Below are 25,045 nucleotides of genomic sequence, written 5' to 3'. Positions count from 1 at the left end.
ATCTGTGTTACCTTTTAGATAACTTTTGTGAATGTGGACAGCAAATGTGGGGGCCATATGAGGGGGAAAATATTTCCAGCAGAGGCATAAAATTACATCCCCCAGACTCCAGTTGTGGCCATAATTTTAGCTGTGTAGCTTTAGTTGGTGTAGAGAAAATAACCCAGGCTGCCGAATTAAAAATGTTATTATAATAACTCCTGGGCTTTGTTGTTGTTCCTTAAGGAGCATTCATACTGGAGCCTTCTGTTCTGTGCAAAAGGATGTTTTTGTAAATGTCGTGTGGCTCAGATGACTATCTTCCTGACCTTGATCATACTGCGGTCTAGATGTCTGGAGGAGGTTTATGCTGAGGAGTCCTCATGGGTGCCTGCCACCTTTTTAGCAGGCTGATAGATTCTCTTTACTATCCCATCCCTCTTTGGTGACATGCCACATCAATCATGTACCTCAAAAACTTTGCATAAATCAAAAGCTTAAAGAGTTGCTGCTGCTGTGTGAATCCACATGCTTGAAACAGAGCTTTTGGGTCGTCAGCATGTGTGATAATGGTCATATTATCATAAAGTATGAGTTGGAGGTCATTTTTTAAGCATCTCACTTTGCTTTTAACTTTCGACGTAACTTTATTTTTTAGAGATTATGTTGCAGAACAAGATTCTTAAGGTAATTTAAAATGATTAAGAAATCACAGTTAAGTTTACTGTTTCAGTGCACAACGTCCTTTTAGTCAATAAAGTTGATCACTTAACTGTAAAATATCCTGCCTCTGTTACAACCTCTTTGACAGAGGAAACAATCTTATGTAGGTGATTTAAGAGATAACCGGTGTTTCAGTCTGTGGTTGGGACAGGTAATTTGCAAAGTATGGTATTTTTCTGTCAGACTTTCTGTACCCAAACCACATCCATGTGACCGCAGTAACCGCTCTTTTAAGTTTGAACTCCTCGTTTATTTTGGTTGGTCGAGTCCTTCTCCTGTTTCGAATTACCTCAATAAGCCCAACAGAATTACTTTACACTTCAATTTATTCTGTTGCCTTCATGCAAATCACCTACTTGCTTCTTTACCGCTTGCATCTGTGCTGTCAGTGTGACTTACTGCGCAACGAGGAGTATATTGTGAAATTATGTGTTTCTGAAATCACACAATATATAGTATATCGTCATATCACCCAGCCTTTATTCAGTTAATCATATTCATCCCTGCTGCTCATGAAGCAGGGGTCCTAACTTAACAGTGGCAGCCTGTTTAATGGAACTCGAAACATTTTTATTCGGTTTATATTTTCCACTATTGACCTTGTATTTACTCCATATTAAATATTGGCCTCACTCTGTAATCCTCAGAAAACATCAGATGGGGCTTTAACCCTGTCTCATTAAAATACATATGTGGTTGGCATTGTGGATGTAGCCCTTACCCAGTCCGTAATGTATATTGACACACACACAAGCAGTAGCACACACTCTTAACCATGAGATGTAACTGTGTTTTTCACTAAATGATGAGATGTTTTCCCTTTTGACAGAAGATACAGTAGGTCTTTTTTGAAACAGAACAACAAACAAATGCCAATGCTTTTTCTAGCCTTAATCTTATGAGAAGTAGACAGCGTGTCAAAGCTGAAAGAACAAAGTGCCCTGCAACATAGTACCGCATGGTGCAATCATTTTCTTTGCTATTCAAAAAATGTCTTCAGCTGGTATAGTCCCAAAAACATCTTTTCTCTGAGTCGACCCATCAGAACCATGACGGTGAAACTTGTCCGTTTTCTTAAGGCTTTCTTAAAAGCTATAAGCAATATTTTTTCTCGGGTAGTTGAAGTGAGTTTGGCAGTCTTAATCTCGGTCTCTCCCTCCATATTAAATGCAGACAGGGCTTCACTAAACCTCATCTAAAAGAGAACAGATGGGCCAGGAAATGAGATCTGGAAACGAGCCTGAACTGTATTGCTTTGATTCCCTGTTTGATTTCACTTTTTGGGCTTAAGGTAGAAATTACTGGAATGACTCACTGATGGTATTCAATCCAACTCCACAAAACATTTCAGTAATAGCTGTGAACAATTTCAGATATTGGGATAATAGATAAATTAGATGAGTAGTAGAATTGTAGGTTTGTATTCGGAGATTATTAATATTACAGAACCAAAAAGCCAGACCACCCAGACAAGAGATAAAAACTTCTGTATCTCTAAAGTGACCATGATTGATGGTAGATGATTAGGAGGACAACGTTACAGAAAGTTGGACTTAGTTTAAAAGGAAGTGTTGCATAAAAAATGAGCTATTTTGAAACATTTCCTAAAGAGGATGTTTCAGGATGTAGACAGATAGGGAGTGTACTATATGCTTCTTTGATGAACAACATATTTGACTTCATCTGAAGCATCACAAACGGGTTGTCAGTAACAATTTCTTTCTAATACTATGTGACCCAGCTTTGACACAGAGGTTTAAGGATTTCCAGGCACATGAGTTTAGGTCATCCTGAAGAAGTAAGTGTTGAGGAATGCTCTTTGATTTGATCGTTGAAATAGCGACACATGCTATTGCATGATGATATCCAGATTAGGTTGTTATGAAATCTTCGTGTATTAAGACTCACCAGAGTTTTGGCACTTACAACAGTTTTTGTATGCGTTTCATCTCTTTCCAATACTAGCTGAGAGATTGCCCTGCAAAATGTAATGACCTGACATCACGTCTTTCCTTTTTTTGTTTTTATCTCTCATTCATCCATTTCTGACTTTGTCTTCCTTTGAAGTTGAATATAAAAATCTTGAAATGCCAGACAACAAACAAAGAAACCATGAAAACATGTAATGTTGTCGCTTTGAGCCTGGTGGAGTCATGCAGAAACAATCAGTTCAGGTCTTAGATGGCCAACAGGGACGGTAGGCGGATTGGTGTTAAATTCGTCCCATAGCATCACAGCAAGAGGGGGAGCCTCAGGTTGGTGCCCCACTGTAATTAAATATTTCCTTGTATCCGTGGGCTCTGGCTCTGAAGGAATGTCTACTATGCGGGCTGGGGTCCAGCCTTGAATAGCTGGGTTATTAAGTGCTCCATGGAGAACTGGGTGATGGACGAGCTCAGGGGGTCCTGATGTGGAATATAGGCCTCACAAGAGACCTTGTGTTTTCTCCCTGGATGTGCACATGAGCAGGAAGCAAGATGAAAAAGGGAAACACAATGGCCTGCTTCTGTGGAAAGTGGGATTGGTTTCTTGCCACTGTATTTGATGATGATGGCTTTCATTCCTTGGTTTCTCCTCATGGGATTCTGAGCTTGTTTTACATCGTGATTAGTACTATTGGTCTGAAACTATTTATCACTTGCTATATGAGAAAAAAATACTCTGCATTTCAAAATCAGGTTCGAACAAATTTAAAATGACATGCAGTTGGTATCATTGTTGATCCCCCACTTGCGTAGGAAACAATGTAACATACCTGGCTTAGTTTACTGACGGGTCAAAAGAACATGCATTAGCTGATAGTAAATTTTCAGACTTAAGACTTGGTGAGTTTGTCATTAGGCCGTTTTGTGTTGACAGCTGCTGGGGAGGTTGAAGCCTTCATGAAGCCAAATTCTTTCAACATTCATTGCCTCAGCTTTTTCAGTAGCTTTTGTCCCTCTTTAACCTTATCTCCCACCTGACCTTTATGCTCAGTTTTTTCTTTTTCATCTTCTTACTGACTGCTGCTCTGATTTACTTTACTAACAGATAGCTTCAGTCTTCCTGTTACTTCATTAATCAACTCCTCAAGCTGCACTCTTCACCTCATACATCAAGGGAAAATGTCACAGTGATCAGTAGCGTGTTTGCACTGTTTCATAAGCTGTCATCAGGGCATCTCATCACCCCATAACCAAAAAAAGTGTTGCTGTCTTACCATATTACAGTTCAGATTGAAGCTTACGATTAAAGCCAAGTCAAGTGTTCTGTGATCTCAGTAGAGGAGATCGAGAAGATGAGGGAAACTAGAGAGCTTGGATCACATTTATTTAGATTGCTAAATATGTTTGTGATGTAGACAATTATTTAAGTGTCATATCACATACAGATAGCATACATATCATACCTGTTCATTAAAAAAAGTTGTGAAGTACATGTCAGAAAATGAACTCGTTTAACATTCAGTTCAGTCTCATTCTTTAACTAAATAATTTCCGAGCAGCTTTGATTTGAACTGAACTTAAAGAAGCTCTTGTGCCTCAAATGAGAGTTTTCATTTTGAGTGGCTGACGCACATGATTTGTCAAGCCTTCAGAATCCTTTTAATGTGTTGTCCTTGGGTGAATGTTATAATTGGATGGATAACAGATGTGACTGGAGGCAAGAGGCAGCTATGTTTTAAAAAGCTCATTTGGGTTTTGAATTCTTACTGTTTAAAGGAGCTTGGATGAAAGGAGCGACTTGACTTTCAAGAGATCCTCAAAGACAAAAGCTAGTTTTATTATGAACATGGTATGAACATGAGGTTATATTAGTGTCACCCTAGTGATAGTTGGGATGATTGAAATTTAAGCAAGTTCAGTTTTATTTAATGTGCAAATAACTACTTTTTCAACAATAATTCCTAATCTCCGGATGGTGTAGTCATTTTAACAGCCATTAGCGGTACCCCATGCATATTCCCACTGTGATGGTTTACAGCTATTAACAGTGGTGCATGATTGTTTATAGGGGATATGATTTATACAAAATCAACATTCAAACGCACTCCAATGGCATAACGCACAACGATGTGCATGAGGAATATTTCCTTTTAACATCTTGCTCAATTGCCAGCCAGCTGTGACAGACAACTAGATTTGTAAAATATTCAAATTATTACTTTCAGTCTAGGATTTGTGAAACATGTCATTTAAAGGTTCACTGAAATTTGGCTTTGATTAAAGCAGAACTGGGAGTGTTACTGCTGCTGCTCGCTGATAAAAAATCCTTTCATGGAATGAAGATATTTAGGCGTTTGGGATTAATGTCGGCTTGATGAAAATCAAATCAGAAGCTGATGTAAATCATGCAACAAATAACTTTTATAGTAACTCAGATTTCATAAAACTGCTTTGTTAAAGTCTGTAATAAATATTTTATTGTTGTATGTTTTGCACAATGCTCCATTGTTACCATGCTGTCGTGTTAAACTAATGGTGTCTGTATCTGTTGTGTGAGTAACTTGTCCCTCCTGAGGGTTGAACGAAGCTGATCTCTATTCTATAGCTTTTATTCGCCATCACTCCCTTTTACTATCGGTGCCTTGCCACTGCCTGAGCGTTATCCCATCTGAGGAGCCTTGTACACAGCAGTCACTGTGTTTTCCAACCCCTGAATAGACTGTAGAGGCCTTTGTTCCGGGGTGTTGCTGCTCGTCTAGCCAGTGTTGTGGTTCATTCCAGTGACAGCTTCTTTCTGACGATAACAGTGTGTTCCAGCTCAAGCAGAGTGGGAGCAGCTCTAAAATGGACCTGTAATCATAGACCCAGACAGAGAAAAGTGTTAGACGTGCCCTCAGACGACAGCTCTAATAACAAGCTGCCCCGTTCAACCTGTGAGGCACAGTCTGAATGTTTACCTTGCCGGATAGTGTCTTCGCTACTGAGGTACTAGACTGTTCTCTAATCCAGAAATACAACGGGCTATCATTTCAGGTTGTTGTTGTTTTTACCCCAGGAGATGGGGTTGTGAAGTACTGCTGTGTACTATGTCATCTGTGTGGTTTGAATACATGAATACTGCCAATTTAAAAAGCCTTTTCTTAGATGACATGAATTCATCTGAACTTTCCTAAATGTACACACATGTACATTTATTGCATGTGCATGACACTGATCATGATTTATCTGTTTAGTTTGGCGATGCACATATGAGCTCTTCCTTTAGGTCCTTTCTGGCCCTCAGCCAATCCAAACAAACAACAGTGCACACAGTACTTTGTAGCCTAGCACTTAGTCCATTAATATTTCCTACTGTCTTAATGATATCCACATGACACTGAATCCGGCCCAGAGTCACAATCTCATGTGAAACGTCCTTTTCTGGCCCCGTATGAACCAGGCCAGGTGCCAGCTCCTGCTTCTCAGGTGTCTTTTGTTCCATGCAAATGAGATTGCCATGGTAACTGTGTCTACTTAATGTCAGAGCACAGAGCTGCTTGACTGCAAACTGAAAGGGTCTGATTTGTCAAGAGATCCTCAGCCCACCTGGTTGAGATAGAGATTGTGACATGCTTCTTTGAAGTAGGACAGACGCAAGTCAAATTATTAAAAACATCTTTTATGCTTCACTAACAGGTCATCCTTAAACTGTAATCAAAAATTGTAATATAAATCTGTTCACAATCACAGATTGCAGCTATAGCACTAACTAAAGTTTTCATATTTGCTTTTCCAGACCCCTGGAGTCAGATATCTTCCGGCACACAGGAATAAATTAATATAATGTTTTAAGAAGCAAGTGGACTGATTGGTTACACTTTATTTTACATTCCCCTTTAACCTCTCTTGTTAAGCATCCGTAACTGGTGTATAAACAAACATACAACTACTGATAAAGAGTATACAGAGAACATAGCTGTTTACATTTTTATTGATAGTTACATCCATCATAAAATCCTCAGTTTGTTATAAAACATTAATGGACTGTTTTTATATAATAATTTGAATAATTTACAGGCTTAAAACATGATATTCTTGACCCTGGAAACAGGAGTTTTAAGTAAAATGAACGTGTGACTACTGGTTTTGTATGAATACAATACATTTTCAGCTTCTTGTATGAGCAGAAGCTGCCAAATGACCTTTAGAGAGCTGCAGTAGTGTATGTAATTCTGTGATTTCCAAAGTGTCAGTTAATCCTGGCTTGATGCGTATGCTGTGCACTTCTAACTAGGGCTGAAACGATTGTTTTCATTATGTCATCATTGTCATCATCATGTTTTTGCTTTTGTCTGTCCATCTATCCCATTCTTGTGAATACAATATCTCAAGAACGCTCTGAGGTAATTTCTTCAAATTTGGCACAAGTGTCCACTCGGACTCAAGGAAGGACTACTGATATTCTGGTGGAGCTCACACAACACATTACTCAAGAATTCAGTGGACAAAATCTTACACAAATGTCTAATAGGATAAAAATTACGAAGTTTTGACATTTCATATCCAAAAGGGTAAAGGTCAGCTTCACTGTGTTAACTTAATGTTCTGCAAAAAATGTTCAGGCCTTTACTTAATGCCACAGCTCAGTAACACCATCTTGACTGTTTTGCGGAGGCATACAACCTTGAGGCAGTGATTACAGTTATTAATTATTTTGCCCATATTTTCATGATTACTTGATCACTTAATTGATTAATCTCTTTGGTTTATAAAATGTCAAAAATGTGAAATATGCTCAACACTATTTCCCAGAACCCAAAGTGATGTCTCCCAATTCTAACAATCCAAAATCCAAAGACTGATCCTTTACTATCATAATTGACAAAGTAGCAAATCCTCATTTGAGAAGCTACATTTTTACCTTAAAACGATTAATTGATGATAAAAAATGGTTGGAAATCAAATTTCTTATGATTGACTAATCAATTAATTGACTAATTGTTGCAGTTCATATGCCTATGATTGTGTACCTGTCTACTGTATACAATCCTACAAACTTCTGTCTTGTGAATTAGTTGCGTCACTGCTTCTTTTCGGGTGAATCTTGGGACAACAGGTCATTTGAACGTTGCAACATGGTGCCTCCCTGACTGTACAGTTACACATTTTCTCTCATATCTGATGTTATCTTTTGTTATTCTGTGGATTTGATTTTTCATGTCTCCTCTCGGATGGCCCATTCTGCTGATTCTTATCATACGTCTGGCATGTGGAGTTAGATTTTTGAGAAGCATCGATGTTGACACGGGGATTAAGTCGTATTATGTAAGAGAAAGGAAGTTATTAATGTTATGCCCATGCCGGTGGTCCAATATTTTTGCATGAATTCCACAGTTTTTCCATACTTGCTATGGCATCGGTTGTATTGGATTATATTTGTTTTCATAATCCTTTTATTCAACATTTCCACAAACACTTGTATGCATTCATAATCGTCAACCTGCACACTTCTCACATGATCATTTATGTTGTTACTGCTTTTGCTAAAGTCCGTCCTAGCGCCCACATTTCTCTTTTAACAACCACAGCTATGATAATATTTCCTTGAGGGAAAGCTGATCCTGAGAGCGTTTCCTCTGTGATGTCCGCAGTCTGCGAATGGTACAGTACGAGCTTCCCTTCAGGCCGCAGCACTCACGCACAGCCAAGCACAACAAGGGACTGATCCACTGGAGGAAGTGAGAGCATGTCACCATCAGAGCATGAGAAAGGGGCAGGGCAGGGACCCCAGCGTGGCCTTCCTCTGACAGCACACATGGAAACAATGGCTTTGGCAGCTTCTCAGTGGTGGTGGTCTTACCTCGTTTCGAGATATATTATGTAGCCAAGTGGTGTTTGCACATTCTCATAAAGTTTATTATGCTGTACCATTGTGTTCAGGGTGTGAGTGCTTTGAGTGAAGCAAGTCAGAGAAGTGTGTCGTATTACTTTCACATTTGATCCACTTCAGTTCAAGTACAGGGAGGGAAAAATGTGTCTTCATCCATCTTTGTATCTTCACTCTGTACAAGAGTTCAAGCTCAGTGAACACAATCCCTACTCACCAATTAATAATTGATTAGAATGAAACGGTATAAAAATTTCATCTCACTGTTGTTTTGACCCAAATTATCATAGTTATCAACATAACTGTGGAATTGTTAAAAAAAACTATTTTCATACATACATATACAAACATAAAATAATAACATTTGATAACAAAACTACGACCAACTGGGATGGACACGGAAAAGCCAAAATGTACCCCCTGCCACCACAAAACAATTACAGAGGATACACTGTTCATTATACCTCATCCCGAATTTCCCACAGTATGCATTGAGCTGAAAAGTTGATTTACCTTGCATTCACTATAAAGCAGTGGCGTAATTGTTAAGAAGATGAGTTTTCTTTCTGAATGTTTTGCTGACAGGGACACCATTCTTTCCCTCAGACCTCTTATAAAAAAAGAAATATGACCCAACTTCACACTTAGTTCTCTTAGAAAGCTGAAAAGTCTCTGAAATGCTGTCACTTCCTTTTGCCATGTTTTGTTGACACAAACAAACCCATGTTCCATGCTGCATCATGGCATCTACATCTGGGAGACTGCTAACTTTGGTTGATGCAGCTGGTAACCATTTCACCCCTAGTATTGATTAGAATTACACAGAGGAGTGGTGTTTGGTCTAGTTTAATATTAGTTTAGCTGAACCGTGTTACAAGATGCAATCTAGACAATACGCTTACTGTGACACTGGATATTAAGTATTGATAAAATGAGGTATAATGTCACCATGCCTGATGATGTGAAACAAATATCATCCTCCCCTCTATGATCAGTTGGTGTATCCCAGCTTGCCTCTGTCATTATTGTGTTTGAGAATTGCTTCTCAAATTGTTTTCCCTCTAGCCACGGCATCACTCAGTGGTTAAATTTAACATGAGAGCTTCTTGAGGTTTTATTCAGTTGAAAGCCTGAGTATACATTTCCTCACTGTCCTCTCCTTGATTGTCGTTTCAGTAAAGCCAGCTCCTCTAACTTTCAGCAATCGTTTAATATGCAGGGGAGCAACTCAGACAAAGTGGGAGTCAACAGCTGAATATGAAATTGATTTGAGAGGCTCAAAGGTGTCTGGCAGGTTGATTAAGACCTCAGTGTTGATGCTTTAACGATTTTGCTCCACGGCCTTGAGACGAAGGATCCCTTTCACAACTTTCACTGATGCATTTAAGTATTTAGGTGTCAGTGTAATGTCTTACTTTTATTAAAAAAAAGATAAATATCCAAACAGTGCGCTTAGATTCTGACTAAACATGAAGTACATTTTCCTCCCCATGCCACTGATCATTTAGTATAGTCAGTGTTATGTAACTGTTGTAAGCCTGGAGTCCGTGTGATTGTTTTGAAAGCAGCCTCACAACAAAGCTGGTGATATGACAAGTGAATATGCTCGTGCAGGAACATGTCTGTCAAACCCCTCAGGCGCGGGGTTCGCACTCATTCATAGTCATGATTTTTTTTTTTTTTCGTCTGTTATCGTGTACAGTGTACTTCAGGGGCAAACATTTACACCGTTGAGCTGTGACCTAAGTGACTGCTACAGTATATTGTAAGACTACTATTACTGTATTCTCAGCTTGTTCCATTTCCCTACTGTGACTGGTTGCTCTGCTTTGAGTACACTTTGCAATAAACACAAGAAATACATGCATTTTACGCAAACTGCGTATGCAGGTTAAGCTTTTCACATAGCGCTGTGCTGAAACAGTTGATTAGTAAGTTATAATACAAAATGCCAAACATTTACAACTACTTTACTTTTTGTCTTCAATGTTAATGTGTATAATCTGCATTTACTCCCACGTCAATTGACTCTGCAATAGTCCCAGGTATTTATTGGCAATGGCTGTGATGACACCTCAACAGTCGTGTGAACACTTTAATTTTAGCCCCTTGTCAGAGCCGATGATATGACGCTGGCTTGTTAATACTTTTCTGTCTTTGTTGAAGCAGCGCTTGAACATCTTTAGCATGTTTACCCACATTTAAAAAATCTTTCAAATTTTAGATTTGGGTGTAAAACTGGTATAAGACAGATGGATGGTTCTTCTTGAATACTTATAGTATGCTTGTGGGAGTCTTTTATCTCTCAGCTACCAGTCCTCCTCTTACCAAGTGAGAGCAATAAAACCCCATTTCAACTTAATCACTTGGGGAAAGTTAGTGGTTCTGCGCTGTAGTCCATCATCTGCCACGGCTGTAGCTCAGAGACAAATTATTCTTGCTGGGAATTGGATGACCCGAGTTTCTTGACTCCTACCCATCAACACACTGGTTCATTACATTCAGCTGTCGTCCTCTTTATGAAATTTTCTGGTTTCGGGAGCTTCTATTAGCCTTCTGTGTGACCCAAGACAGATCTGAACAATCACTTCATCTGTTTGTCATGGCAGTGGCTGTCTGTTTGAATAAAAATCATTTCTCAAAGAAAAGATGAAACAGAAATGAGTGCCAGTCTGCATGTATTGTATCTGTCTGTGTCAGTCTGTCTCTTCCACCCTACAACCTCAGGCCAGCACCTTGAGTATTAACTGCAGCTGTCTAAATGGATACACAAAACGTATCCAAACATCTTTCCCCTCTGGGGAGTTTGCTTACAGAATATGTCACCTGATGTAACACTCGGCCCTACCTATATTTTCAGAATAATTTCCAGGGGAAGGTGTGGTAGATCTTTCACAACACAACACTGAACAAAAGGAATAATGTAACATGGCAACCAGCTGGGATGATCATGATTTTTGGAAGGATGAGAAGCAGAGCTAAGAGCAACATCAGTGAAAGTGACCCGTACACTTCCCTCTTTAGGAGATGACACAATGGCAAATGTGGGAGGGCGGAAGCAGAGGGTCACTGCCGGGGTTAAACAAACAACACAGGAGCGTTTTGCCTCTGACAAGTGAAAAGTCCAGCAGTCCAGATACATGATATAACTGCGCTTTCATTATCTGTATGGCAAGAGTCAAAGGAAGATATCATGAGAATAAAAGTAGAGGTACTGTAATGCTGTTGCTTGGCATTGCTAGACTAATGCAAATGTGTATTAGTCTGGATCCTCTCATTTCCAGGGGTATTATCGATTAATGCTGACAAAATTGTCTCTGGATGTAATTAGATAGGTCTACAACCAATAAAAGCAACAAAACAAGATCTACAACCGATCAGAGCAACGCAAAGTGTGATGTAGTGCTTAGCAACACATGCAAGTTGCAGTGATATTTGGTTTGTTTTCAAGGAGGAAATTATATTACTCAAATTACAGCTAAATCACAGCCAAACATTACCCTAAAATATGTTTCTGACATCATTTGAGGCAGGAAAGGAATGAAGGTTTCGGCACTTTACCACAGCTTTGTTAGTTACTCACCATGCAGGACAAGTTCTTAGGTCATATACTGAAGTACAAAGAAACACCTTGAAGAATATGCAGGCAACATACTTTTTCTAGATTGTACAGATGTTATCAACCAATTAATGATTGTTATTGCACCACCTGATAAAACTCCACTCAACAATACCTCATGGTTGTAATGGAAGCAGTGTTATGCCACTGTTGGATTGTGTTCTTGTGTATTTTCCTCCTGTGAATTGTTTAAAAGGCAATACCTCCATGCTTGAATGCAGTGTAATTTGTTACCAGTGTAAATGTAGGCCGCACTGTTGTAGAAGAAATAAATCACTTCCGTCAAGAGAAATGAGTTGTGTCCAGCACAGTGTAAAAAATACTAAGCAATTTGTACTTTGACAAGAATAATATAACCAAGTGATTATGTTCTCCAAGGCAGTGATGTGGAAAAAATGTTGCTCAAACAAAACACAAACTCATAGCATAGTATACTCTATGTAAGCGTATTGCACACATTTTGGCAGGATAAATATAATTTCCATGTTTACAGGGTTTGTCTGTTCATGGTTAGGCTGTCTTCTCATAGGAAATGTTATCATGCTCTCTGTTGCTCTTGGCTCCAGAAGTGAAACGTCTATTGTTAATGGATCCCTTTGTTTCCGCCGCCCACAAAAGGAAGCCTGTACATCTGCTTAACTCTAATATTCCTCATCTTGTGACCTGAAGTGTCCAATTATCCTAATCTAAACTATCACATGTGGACATACAGGCTGCAAGTTACACCTAAACCTGCAATTTTGGGTTTGTGTTAGTCATTTAAAAACACATCTTCATTTTCTTTCCACAGTGACAAATAAGAAACCCTCCCATGTATCCATCACGAAGGTGAAGCAGTTTCAAGGATCGTCTGCCTTCATAAAAAGGTCACAGTGGACGGTTGACCTTCTGCGGCAAGTCAACGGCATTGACCCGAACAAAGTATGTTATTTCCAATCCGCTTCAACAGCTGCTACTTTTTGGATCACTTTTGGGTCAACCTGATAATTGCTGATTCAAATTTCTTTTACCTGATTACTCTTACTCATGCCTCTCTTTTGCTGGTATTCTTTCCAAGGACAGTCCAGAGTTCGACCTGACGTTCGAAAATGCTTTTGACCAGTGGGTTGCTGGCTCAGCAGGAGAGAAGTGCACCTTCATCCAGATTCTTCACCACACCTGCCAGCGCTACAGCTCAGCGCGGAAACCAGAGTTCATCAACTGTCAGTCCAAGCTGCTGGGGGGTAAGACAGCTAATGAACAAACTCTGCTAACTGTCCTTTGTCAATATTTCTGTTAAGAACAGAGTGGCTCTGCGATGCAAGGGTTGCTGCTGTCTCACTGTGCTGTAAGCCAGTCTGAATCTCATTATGTATGATGACAACCAACACCTGGTGTGTTTTGAAAATGCATGTTTATTCCTCGTACACAGCATCTGCTGAGTGCTCTGCTGAAGTGAGGTCAACGAGTATGTCCAACAAAATACATCAGCTGTGAATCAAAGCAGCTGTCACAGATCAACTGGTTTAAAGCACAGATAAATACTCAATGCAAAACTCAATGATGATGATTCTTTATTTATGTGATGTTGACACGTTTCATTGTGTGCCTGGAGTGGTTTGAGACTCATTATTTTTCAACTGTTACCACTTTTCATAATCACATTAAACATCACAGTAAGAGCTGTAACATGCCCTTAATTATTGACACTGATTAAATCTGTGAGACTGTGGAAAAACAGTCAGTTGAAAGCTAACCTCTCCGTTTTGAAAATAATGTTCATTTCATGCCCAACTAATAAGTGAAGACAGGCCGAACAAACAAGTCAAAACATAACAAATTCCCGAATGTTTAAGGCACGAAACATGTAAATGCAAAACCACACAATTGGTAATTTCCTGCCTGCAGATTTTGTGTTTGTTGTTACCCAGGAGGCGGAGAGCTCTGGTGCTGGTCGATGGTTTCCTCTACAGTGAAACCCAGTAGAGAATGTAGCATCATGAGCGGTTTAATCAGATATTGATCTGTTTATCCCCAAGCTTCATCTTTGAGCACCATTCAACCTGTTGTATTATTCATGGAATTATTTATGGAAACGCATCCTGAATGTGCCTCCTGCAGTGTGTCCATCTGCCCCACATATTCAAGAATCAATTTCCAGAAAAAGATGTTTTGTGAAAAGAAAAAAATCGGTTCGCTTTGCTGGATTTTAAAATTCCAACTGTTGCACAGCAAATCTTGCAGTGAACAAGTCACATCACTAAATAGAGCCGATAATATGAAGCTAAATTGCTTTCATTGAGCAGCATTTACAGACCACAAAAGGAGAAGGAGAAGAGTGTGGACGCTTTGTACAGATTCAGAGAAACCCAACACAATTGCAAATTGAAATACATGTTCCACAAGGCAGAGGTACCCTGAAGTACAAGTTTTAACAAAACAAAACTTATCAGAGCTGTGGAATATTAAATCATCCATCTTTTCTCATGACATTAAACCTTTCTACTACAAGTAGTTACAAGTTATGAACTACTCGGCCCCAACAAGCAGGTAGATATCAATTATTGTATCGGCTAAAAAATTCCATATCATGCACCCCCATCTCATGTAGTTTGTAATTTGCTTTGTTAGAGCTTTTACTCATGACGCAAAATGTTGAAAGATTATTTGGGATGTGTGGGTGAAACCGCAGCTTTGCAAAGTATTATTTAACATACAGTGCATGGCAGAGGGATGAGACTGTGAGAAACAAGCTATAGTTACTGTCAAATTTCTTTTGCTCATATTTTTTCCTACTCAATGTGTGGGAACCCGCGCTCTATTCATTGATGATAAAGCTGCCCGATCTCTTCAACATTATGTTGCCTTGACCTCCCTCCTACTCTGAAAACCATGTCCATATTTAACTTGCTTAAAGTCACCCTGGTGCATACTCTAGTCTCTGTATGTGTAGATGTGAAGGTAGTGGTGTCCCAGAGAGCGCTGAACCTGGGGTCTTTAGAGTAGGATGGATTATGGAAAGCAAATGTTGAATCAACCACACGCCTCCATTAAATCTCAAAATGACACTTAGAAGCCCTGCAGCATCGTTTAGACTGCACAAAATTGAAGAGAGGATTATTATGAGACATATAACATCTCCCATGATATAAATGTAAGAATGGGGGAAAGAATTTACCCACAAACATCTATTTAAAATATACTTTTCAGAGCCACACCTGCGGCTTTGTAGAAACAGCTACGGTATTGATCGAGCTATGATAATACTTTCTATATCCACCTGGCCAAATGATCTGAAAATGAACCCCTGGCTCTCAGCGAGTGGAGCATACTGTGTGTGGAGGATGAGAAAGTTGACAGCTCACCTTGCACGTTGTGACAGGAGGAACAGACGGGACGCCAGCCGGTTGCCAACTCTGTCCACTCCAGTTTAAGTCTCACACCAGTGCAAAACAAAAATCATGACGCTGCTCAGGTGTGGGACCATAACTGTGGGAGACTCGATCTGCAGAATCCTCCGGGATGGCAGCCCCAAGAAAATACAAAATGTAGATAGTTATTGCACATAATTCTGGTGAGACACTGCTAAATACTCTAAAAGGACATGCATGTTTTGCTCTTCAAGATAGGGAGCATGAAAACATTTTATTAGTTTACTACCAAATCCCTCACGGTTTTGTTCTTTATTTAATTTACTTAGTCTCAAACTGTTTCCACGTGCTTATTATGTTAGTACAAGAGGTCCTGTCAAAGTTAAGATCTTTAAAATGATAGTTAACTGCCAGACAGTAGCCAGCTCATCCATGCATTGCATCTGTTAAGAAATATTTAACATTTAATCATCAGGCGGTTTGATTAAATCAGGCGGTTTTATCCCGAGTCTCACAAGGTTTTTAGGGTTATTGGAGAACTTGCCATTTTGATGTGAAACATTTCAGCAAAACTCAAGATTAAATTATTTATATCGGACTGTTTTTATCTGCCTCCCTTATGTATCTGTCAATACCCATGTGCCTTGTAGCTTATGCTAATGTGTTCTAGGTAAAACACTAGGTGAACTGAGTTTTACAGGCACACATTTTTGGTCCTTGATGAGGCATGTAATTGGTCTGGAAATAAAAGCAGTTACTTTGCTAATTGCCTTGTTATCAGTGCCGACTTGGGCAGCTGGCCACACTGTTATATACGCTGTTACACCCCAATTCCCACCTGAGCTTTTCTATCTCACAGCATGGATTCATGAGTCTAATGTTAAATCAGCGGGCCTAAAGTGGATGCTTTTAAACCCTTAGCATTAGGCAAAAATGTCTCCCTGCAGTTTATGCCACATGCTCTGTGTGAGGGCTGCAATCAATGGTTGGATGAATTAATAATTAAACCTGAGTTTCACAGTGTTTTTGCATGACATTCACAAAGAACTGAAACCTCAACACTCAACTCATGATCTAATAATCCAAAAACAGTAACCCCTCTGACTAATTTCAAAACTAAATAATGTTTTGAATATCAAAGCTGACTTTTGATATTTTCTCACCACAGAGGACCAAGCTGTAGATTCAGTCATTTTCCGTTGCAAGGTCTTTTTGAACAGAAAGAGGAAAGAATTTGTTGCACACCAAGGTCATCTACTAAGACGAGGTAAGCCGGTGTTACAGAATACAAAACTACTTGGACTAAATGTAAAAAGTTTTATCTCTTATTGAAAAGTATCGAGTTCCTCCAGAAATGAAAGTTGCGTATCTCCTACTAAAACATAATGAGTTCCAGTAGCAGTCAGGTATGCTATGAGACTGCATTATCTTGTAGAAATACTTAATTTGAATTTGTGTTGTCATTGTTAGAGCTCTACTGTAGTTAACATTTAGAAACACCAAGCTTTCCCCTTTATGCTCCCCATGGGCCCAAGGTCAACATTTCCCTGGTTCGTGTTGTCACTGTGTGGGGGTTGAGTACACGCTCAAAGGGATTTCAAGTTCCCATATAAGGGTTATGTGAGTTATGTCCACTGTCCTTGCCCCTCACTGTCAGACTGTGTGTGCAGAGTCACTGAGTAATACTGTGCAGAGGTAAATCACACTGTGATGTACAACATTCTGTTCTTTCACAAATTAACATTAAAGCTAAGCCATGACTGTAATAATGGGAAACTGTGGCTGTTTAATGCATTGTGTGATGTTGACATTCATCTGCTGATTAAAGCCATTTAGAGTAGGCTGTTCATGAATACCTAGCAGCTATTTTTCTGTCAGTGTCGGCACGACTGTCTGGTACATTGAGGACAGGATGTGCCTGTTTGCCCTCATAGGTGTCCTTTTGACATGCTGGTTAAAAAAGGCTTCAGCGAGGCACTGTGACTAAAACTAAGGGCCGGCTGAGCAAGCAAGGTCGAGCCTTTCCCCTAATGAAAAAATGTCAGGGCCAGTGTGATCTTGCTTTCTCTGGGATGTCAACCAAGAGTCATTCAGGCTACACATCAACTTCACTCCAACGTAAAAGTGATTATCTGTGGGATGCATACATATATGCATTAAAAGTAATCAACTGTAGTTCAAGCAGAGACACCAGTATTATAATACAGAATAATTACTTTTTATAATAGGATCATTTGTCATAGACCCATTTTAAATTAACAATTGAGTTATAGTTCAATTGTGTTTATGTAGGTCGAACTGGAGATCGCCTGTGACTGCTGATGCAAAGCAGATCAAGGTCCTGGATGCTGGTGGTGGTGAAGATGGGACGGAGCAACATTGTGATGTTTGAATGACAACAATAGACATATACAGTAGCGTGTATATACAGTTTATCTTTCATGGGGAAGGAGTGGTATTGGAAACGAGGGGAAAATGATGGCTGAATGATTGAGGAAAAAGGAAGAACTGCCCTGTCTAAAAGGTTTGGGAGTGACCATTGAAAAAGGGAAAAGAGAATGAAGTGTGGAGGGAATAACTGCAGGAAGGATGTGGAGAAAAGTGATTGGATAAAAGGCTATAAAGAAATAATAGATGTGTGTTAGGGGTGCCGGAGGGAGGTGCCCTTACTGTTTGAACCTCTGCTATAGTTTCATTATGCTGCTGCGGATAATGTCAAGATTTGCATTAATTAAACTGCGGCGGGGTTTATCTTGCAAGAGGAGAGCTGCACAACTGTGTCTTTAGGCCCATATGATATTGATTACATTAACAATTTCTTGTTCATTTTTATCTCATTTTATACATCTTTCTTTTATGCATAATCTTGAAGTTCGAGTGACGGACAACCAAATGAAACACACTGCTCACTTAAAATAAAAATAGGAAATCACTGGGTTTGAACATGGTTGGAAACATTTGGGATAAAATACACAACTAAACAAAATATGTATATTAAAAAGGTATAGAAGTCACTTTTGTTTGGAAGTGTTAAATATTATATATTTTGAATAAGAAAACTTGACAGAAGCTTTAAAAGAGAGAGGCTTTCCTTTTCTTTGGCCTTCATACTGAATTATTGTATTCAAATTATTTACTAAATCATTTTGAAGCCTCCACTTCTCAGAAAGTGCTGCTTGCTACTCACACACAGCAAATGAAACCGCCATCTGTTAAATTTAACAAATTAAAAGACCTTTTTTTTTCTTTTCTTTTCTTCAGAGTAACATTAAATTTAAGTGCAGTTTGGGTTCTGGTGGAATTTATCAGATGATTGCAGTTATAAAATGGAAATATATGAAGGTTGAAAATACTGTTAATGTTTAACATGTTGAAATTGTGTATTTTGAATTTGAATCACCCATAAATTGGTCTAAAATATATTTTTCGCCTTTTTTAAGTGCACTCAACTTGCATTAGTGTGAATAGATGAGTCTTGATTTGACACTTTATTTCCCTGCTGTTTACTGCTAGTATTGACATGCTTTAGCACTTGTAATTAACATTAAGAACATCTCATCATGTTGAATGTCCTCCCTGTGAATTGCAAGTACATAAATCTACCGTAAAATAGGTGATGAGATGTTTTAATTTTGCCTGTCTCATATAATGGCAGAAACTGGGGGAGAAAAAGACCCAGGTTGAAAATAACAGCAATTACTGGGTGCTTCAGAGTCAAGAGGCTCTTGTATGTAGGTAAAGCTGTGAATGGGTTTGGGATCACTCACAGAAATCATTAACAGAATGTTCAATATGTTTCTTTGGATGAATAACCGCAGCCTAAAGCCCTCTGGCGATATCTGGGTATAAGGAGAATTATTGATGGTACTTGTTGAAGTGTCGATAAGTATGTGCTCCTTAATACTTTAAAGAAATTAATGTAAGAGTCTCGCTCCCTTCAAACACCCACACATATTATACCCTACAGCATTACCAGCACTGAGATCATACGATCCTGTTCGCTGCCGCTTTAGCATGTGTTGTTTGAATGGATCCTTTTTGTGTAGGTGTGTTTTGCTCTTGATGTTAACCATCCAATCTCATCAATCCCATATGCTTTGGGAGTAAACGCGACTCGGCTGTCAGCATCTGGTGAAGTGTATCTGACGTGTTCTTGATGATAACCATCAGCTTATTTTCTTTAGCCTGTAATCTAAGGCTTACAGCAGAGCTGGGAAAGACGGGGTTGATGTTGAGCACTTCCTTGTTATGTACGTCTGCTCAGAGTTTCTGTTTTCTAGAGGACTTTGTTGTCAAAATACAACTTGCCTTTTTGTTCAGTCTCAATTGTTGTCATGGAATATAGCAACAAAATTCCTACTGCATTGTTGAGAGAGGCGTGTTTTCGGTTTGGTACTGTAGGTCAAGCTCAATCAACAATGCAACAAAAAGCTCTTCTTTCAGATTTACCAGTATAACATTAACGTCATTAAAATGCAGAATGCAATCGGTCTTCAAAGTATCATAAAAGAACCGCTGCTATCCCCACTGATAACAGTGATGGCTGACCAGCTCCCACTTTAAGTTAAGAGCCACTCAGGCTCAGAGTTTGGATCATAACGATAGCGCTACATAACATAATCTACTCCTACACATGTTTCATTCAGCTCCTGATGCTGCAGCCCTTTCATAAGCTCTCCAGAATGTCTCCACCCATCCTTCTCTGTAATTACATTCTCCACTGGGGGAGCCCACGCTGCAACCTGCCATTGATCTCGCAGAATGGAGAAGGAAAAAAAGGCACCAGAGAAAAGGAAAGTGGTGTGCAGACAAATAAAAGAAGATGTTCTGTGAGTGCATGGTATGGACGGGTTGTGAGGGTGGGGGTTACATTAAGGATGATGGGAGTATTACTCCCCGGGCTCTTCCGGAGAAGCAGAGGATTAAGAGGAATCTGTCTGAAGGTGAAAAGGTCTTATCCTCTCTGGTGAAGCTCAACAGAGAAAGGATTTTTTTTATTTTTATTTTTTTTACAGCTAGAAGCAGAGGAGATGTGTTCTTTAGTTAATGTAAACCAGAATCCACATTTACAATGTACAATAATTACACTTGCTTTGCTGATGGCAACAGGGTCCCTGTTGTAGTTAAGAAAATAAATATTCACATTGTATTGTAATATTTAAAGTTTTCATTATTCCTTCATTATTCGTCCAGATGTGTTTGTTATCTTCAGTGTGGCCTGTGGCAGTGTGTGGTTCATTTACTGTAATCTCTGGAAAACCGACTGAAGGAAGGTCTTGTGTTCATGTGTTTAGATTTCTTTTTGTGTGCACAGGTGTGTGTATGCGCATCCATCTGTGTGTTTGCAACACAGGTTTATCTCTACACAAACTGCTTTGACTTTATGAAGTTAACTTCTTTTGAAGGAACACCAGCTGGCCTCGCCGTCTGCTTTTGGGCTGTCATATAACCCACTGCAGGAGAGCCGTCCCAATTATCTGTCACTCAGCCTACCTGCTCTGATGCCACGGGACGTACACTCACTATATTGCAGTTTTCCTGCGGGAGTAGATAGAATCAGGCTTGTCAGGTCTTAATACAGGCGGTACCTTGATGCTTTCCTGGCCTGTTTCTCCTCCTCAAACTCATTTACTGTATATCTGAGGGTATAGAGCTTGGAAAATCAAATCTAGCTTATCTTTTCTCTGGGACTTTTTAAAGTTAGGTACAGGAATAACTATGTTAAACCTTAATACCCTAAAGATATACATAAAAATAGACAGAATAGTCATCCTAATCATTTTCTAATGTGTCATTGTGAACCCTGTGGTGCTGCTTTGGTGTTGTAATTAAAAAATGACTTGTCAGGACCTGGATCACCACAGACTCGGGAAAATTAAGGTTTTAGTTCACAACTTCAAAAGCAGTGCACATTTTGCACATGCTACCATCATATGCATCTACATAAAATGACAGATTATACCCCACTGGAACAATGCAGCTGTTTTGCCAATAAAGAGAAAGCAGCAGGAAGATTGCTGCTGCTAGTCTGCTTGCTAGCGTGGTGCAGAACAGCAGCGCTCTCGACGTGTGGTAGATTAATGGCTTGTCAGAGGAAACATCCGCAGGGCTGCCACGGCTATCGGAGGATGTGTTCTCTGTCTTATATCCACTGCTGGGTCTCCAGGGCTGTCCATGCAGACAACCACATATCCTCTCTGTATAACAGAAAAGAGTGATCGCAAAATTCAAGCTTGAAGACAAGCAGTGCTGAATGTCACTAGGAGTGACATACTTTCTCAAAGAGACATTAAATCAGGTGTCACACGTGTTGTTGTTGCATACTTTGAAGTTTGAAAAGGTTAATTTCACTTGATCTTTCCTTGAAGTGAATCAGCTTTGAGAAATCTCATTAGCCACCTTCCCACGTCGCGCCTGATAGAAGACATTCACGTTTTTCGTCCTTCATCATTAACGCTAATGCTCAGGGTCACTGATTAAACTACAGCCATCTAATGTCACAGGTTTAATTGTCACACCAAAGAAATCACGATTTCTTTCCCCTTTTGTCTTTTTTCACTCTTCCTCTTCGCTTCACTCTGCTCCATCTTGCTCCTCTCCTCCCCAAAACCCTTATCTGCAGGTAACAGTATACTACACACAGCTGCAGACAGCGTGACGAGTGCCGTACAGAAGGCCAGCCAGGCACTGAATGAGCGTGGCGAGCGATTAGGTCGGACTGAAGAGAAGACTGCAGACATGATGAACAGTGCCGAACAGTTCGCTGTCACTGCACACAAGGTGAGGCCATATGTTTGCAGGATACATTACAGTGCATAACCTCAGGGTGGGGCTTACCACGATGCTTTGAGATTCTGATTTCAACTCTCACCTCTTGTGTTATGGAATATGTAGTCATTTTTTTTATGTGCATTAAAAAGGCCAAACATTTCACTTAAACCTGAGGATATTTATACGAGTTGCTTCATTGTGACTCTCAGCAGTGCTTCTCTCTGCTCTGGGAAGATAATGATTATTTTTTTCTTCCCTCATTTACCGTCTTTGTAGTTCTCTATAGGGTGTTCCCTCATCCTCCATCCATCCCATATCTTTTGTTTTTCAGAAAAACTAATTGCATACTGTTTAATGAGGCTATTGGCATAATACGATTGTTTTTATGGCAAAACACAAGAAAAAAAAAATCTATTGCTTTGTTACACGCACACCTGATAATGATCCTCATAACTGTCTTTCTAATAGTACACAGAATATAAGACATGCCTGGGTTTGCAGCTGCAGCATCAAGCTGTTAGTGTGCTGATAGACATGTGCTATCTAAGAGCGATGCGTAACACCGTGCTAGGGATGGTGGGATAATTGAAAGACATTTCAAGAGCCATGCGCGGCCCTCTTACGGCTCACAGATGAGCTTCCCCACCGTGATGAATTACAAAAACTGTGATAAGCAGAGAAAAATGCCTCGGGTCTGGTGGTTTCAGAAGAGAATGACTGTAGAACCCCTGTGAAGAATCACTCAAGAGCCGGTGTTTCTCATCTCACTCGCTGCTATTAGCTTTCATATTATACGTCTTATAACTTGGCATTTGTCTTGTCATTATCATCAAGACTCATGGTGTTGCATGTCTGAAGCCCTGTGTTAACTTCTGACCTTCTGTCTTTGATCTGTTTCATTTCTGTCTGAGGATGACTTTGATCATGGCTCAACTGGGATTTGAGTTCTTCCTACTTTTTCAACTCATCTGCATGTACAGTATTGTAAGACCCCTGCACACAGTGTATCTTCAAATTATAGCAAAGTGCAGTACTGTGAGAGGGTGACCTTGACTCTTTTTCTCCGAGTTCGCTCGGCAATCCTATTTCTGCACCTCACTGTTACAGCAGCCGATTCAGCTGCGCTGCTCATTTTTAATCACAACTCTACATTTCTGCATGATGCTCTACTGCCCCCTCTTGTTAGATCTGTAGAAGTCAGTTCTCCTTCTACAGCAACAGACTCAAATCAAACTCTGTGGTCTTTACGTGTGTAGTGCATGTTCATGTGGATGTGTGCGTCTTCCATTCTCACGTCTACTTTCCCTGTGGCTTTGTGTATTAGATTGGTGGTCATCTCTCTAACGAGTCTCCAGTCGAGCCCATTAGAACCTTTGTTAATGAGATAAATTAAGTTGCCTTGGCGCTGCCTGATTCAACACTTAAACAAAACAAGACCCCTAGCTGCCTTCCAGGACCTGTCTAATAGACCTCAGCACCATATTTTTCAGTTGTTTGCTCCATAAAATGTCAGAAAATGGTGAATACTGTGGATCAGTATTTCCTAACACCCAAGGTGTCATTTTACTGTCATAGAGGAATAAAGAAGCTGGAATCAGAATTCTGTGGTTATTTGGTTAAAAAATTACTCTTACCGATTAATCGACTATCATAAAAGTTAGCAATAAATTTAATAGCTGAAAACTAAAGGACTAATTGTTGCAGCTCTACAAATCTGTACTTGATTTCCTCATGTTCACATGCTTGCTGTTGCATTTTACCAAAGTCATTCAACTCATAGGGTTATAATAATTCTCACTGTATTATCTCTCTACACCCTCCCCAATTTTTCTACAGCTTGCCATGAAGCACAAGTGTTAAACCACTGCCAAAACCAACTGGGGGATGGGGATCAACAATCGCCAGTCGCTGTACAGGAGAAGGATTCCAGATTTTATTCTTTTTAAAGATTTTAATATGATTACTCTCTGTTAACAATGTTAACATTTTAATGTTTTGGGTTATTGTATTCTGGTGCATCTTCTAATGGTGACTAATCGGGGTGGGGGCGGGTGGGGGTAAACACGTATTGCTACGTATTGGATAACCACAGCCACTCAAAACACTTCCCCTCTTCATGCGCTCCGACACTAATGCGAGTGCACACATGCTGACAAGTCATTATCAATAATCAGTCCAAGACGAGGAACAGCTTGTCTCACAGGTTATTAATTGTTGAGAGTTATTTATGAGCACTGCAGTGATTATGCAGTCTGATTTATGAGTGAAGGACCCTCTCATCACAAATATATAACACATACCTGAAGATAGCCTTGATTTTCCTACCTGATGCTTTTCAGGTTGTACCCACATAAATATTTTGGCAACACATTTGGGAGATGTGAGGTGAAAAGAAATCATCTCATCTGTAGAGAAAACATTAACTCTCCTCCTGAACGAAGTTTCCTTCCCTCCTTTGATTCTCGGACATTGCAGTGTTTCGATCTGTTGTTCTGTCCATCATTTCAGATGTATCAAAACAGTATTAGTCAAAAATGTTTTCAATATATTGTTTCGTAAACTGCGTATGAGACTGATTGAAGTGGTTTCGGTGGCAGAATATATGACTATTTTAGTCCTCCCTTAGACTTGTTTATCATTCACGATCGACCAAATCTACATGGAATACAGTTGCCAAATTTTTTGGAAGTGTACTTGAAGAACTCCCTCTTTAAAAAATAAGCTTTTTAAGTGTAGTAATTTATGTGAGAAGGGAGGGTAGGGGCAGTTCGATAAACCAGCTTCTGCATTGTAAAAAGCAAAGTAATTCTTC

At 39.6% G+C, this 25,045-nt stretch overlaps 1 protein-coding gene across 2 annotated transcripts in view; it reads left to right on the top strand.

Moving 5' to 3' along the window:
- The window catches only part of stxbp6 (syntaxin binding protein 6 (amisyn)), a 61,054-nt gene extending 36,782 nt beyond the window's left edge, over positions 1 to 24,272 (top strand). Inside the window, exons 3-7 of one of the 2 annotated variants that reach the window (XM_084381968.1) lie at positions 12,903 to 13,033; positions 13,170 to 13,335; positions 16,631 to 16,729; positions 22,085 to 22,242; positions 24,070 to 24,272. In XM_084381968.1, the coding sequence (XP_084238094.1) occupies positions 12,903 to 13,033; positions 13,170 to 13,335; positions 16,631 to 16,729; positions 22,085 to 22,242; positions 24,070 to 24,093 (578 nt within the window). In that variant the 3' untranslated portion in view covers positions 24,094 to 24,272. The remainder of the gene's footprint in view (positions 1 to 12,902; positions 13,034 to 13,169; positions 13,336 to 16,630; positions 16,730 to 22,084; positions 22,243 to 24,069) is intronic. The other variant, XM_084381967.1, reaches the window with a different exon arrangement.
- Positions 24,273 to 25,045: the final 773 nt, after the last annotated feature.

The sequence above is a fragment of the Pagrus pagrus genome (assembly GCF_965226575.1).
Source record: "Pagrus pagrus genome assembly, chromosome: 18".
NCBI lineage: Eukaryota > Metazoa > Chordata > Actinopteri > Spariformes > Sparidae > Pagrus > Pagrus pagrus.
The sequence above is the reverse complement of the archived record's forward strand: the minus strand, read 5'-3'. Positions and strand labels throughout refer to the sequence as shown.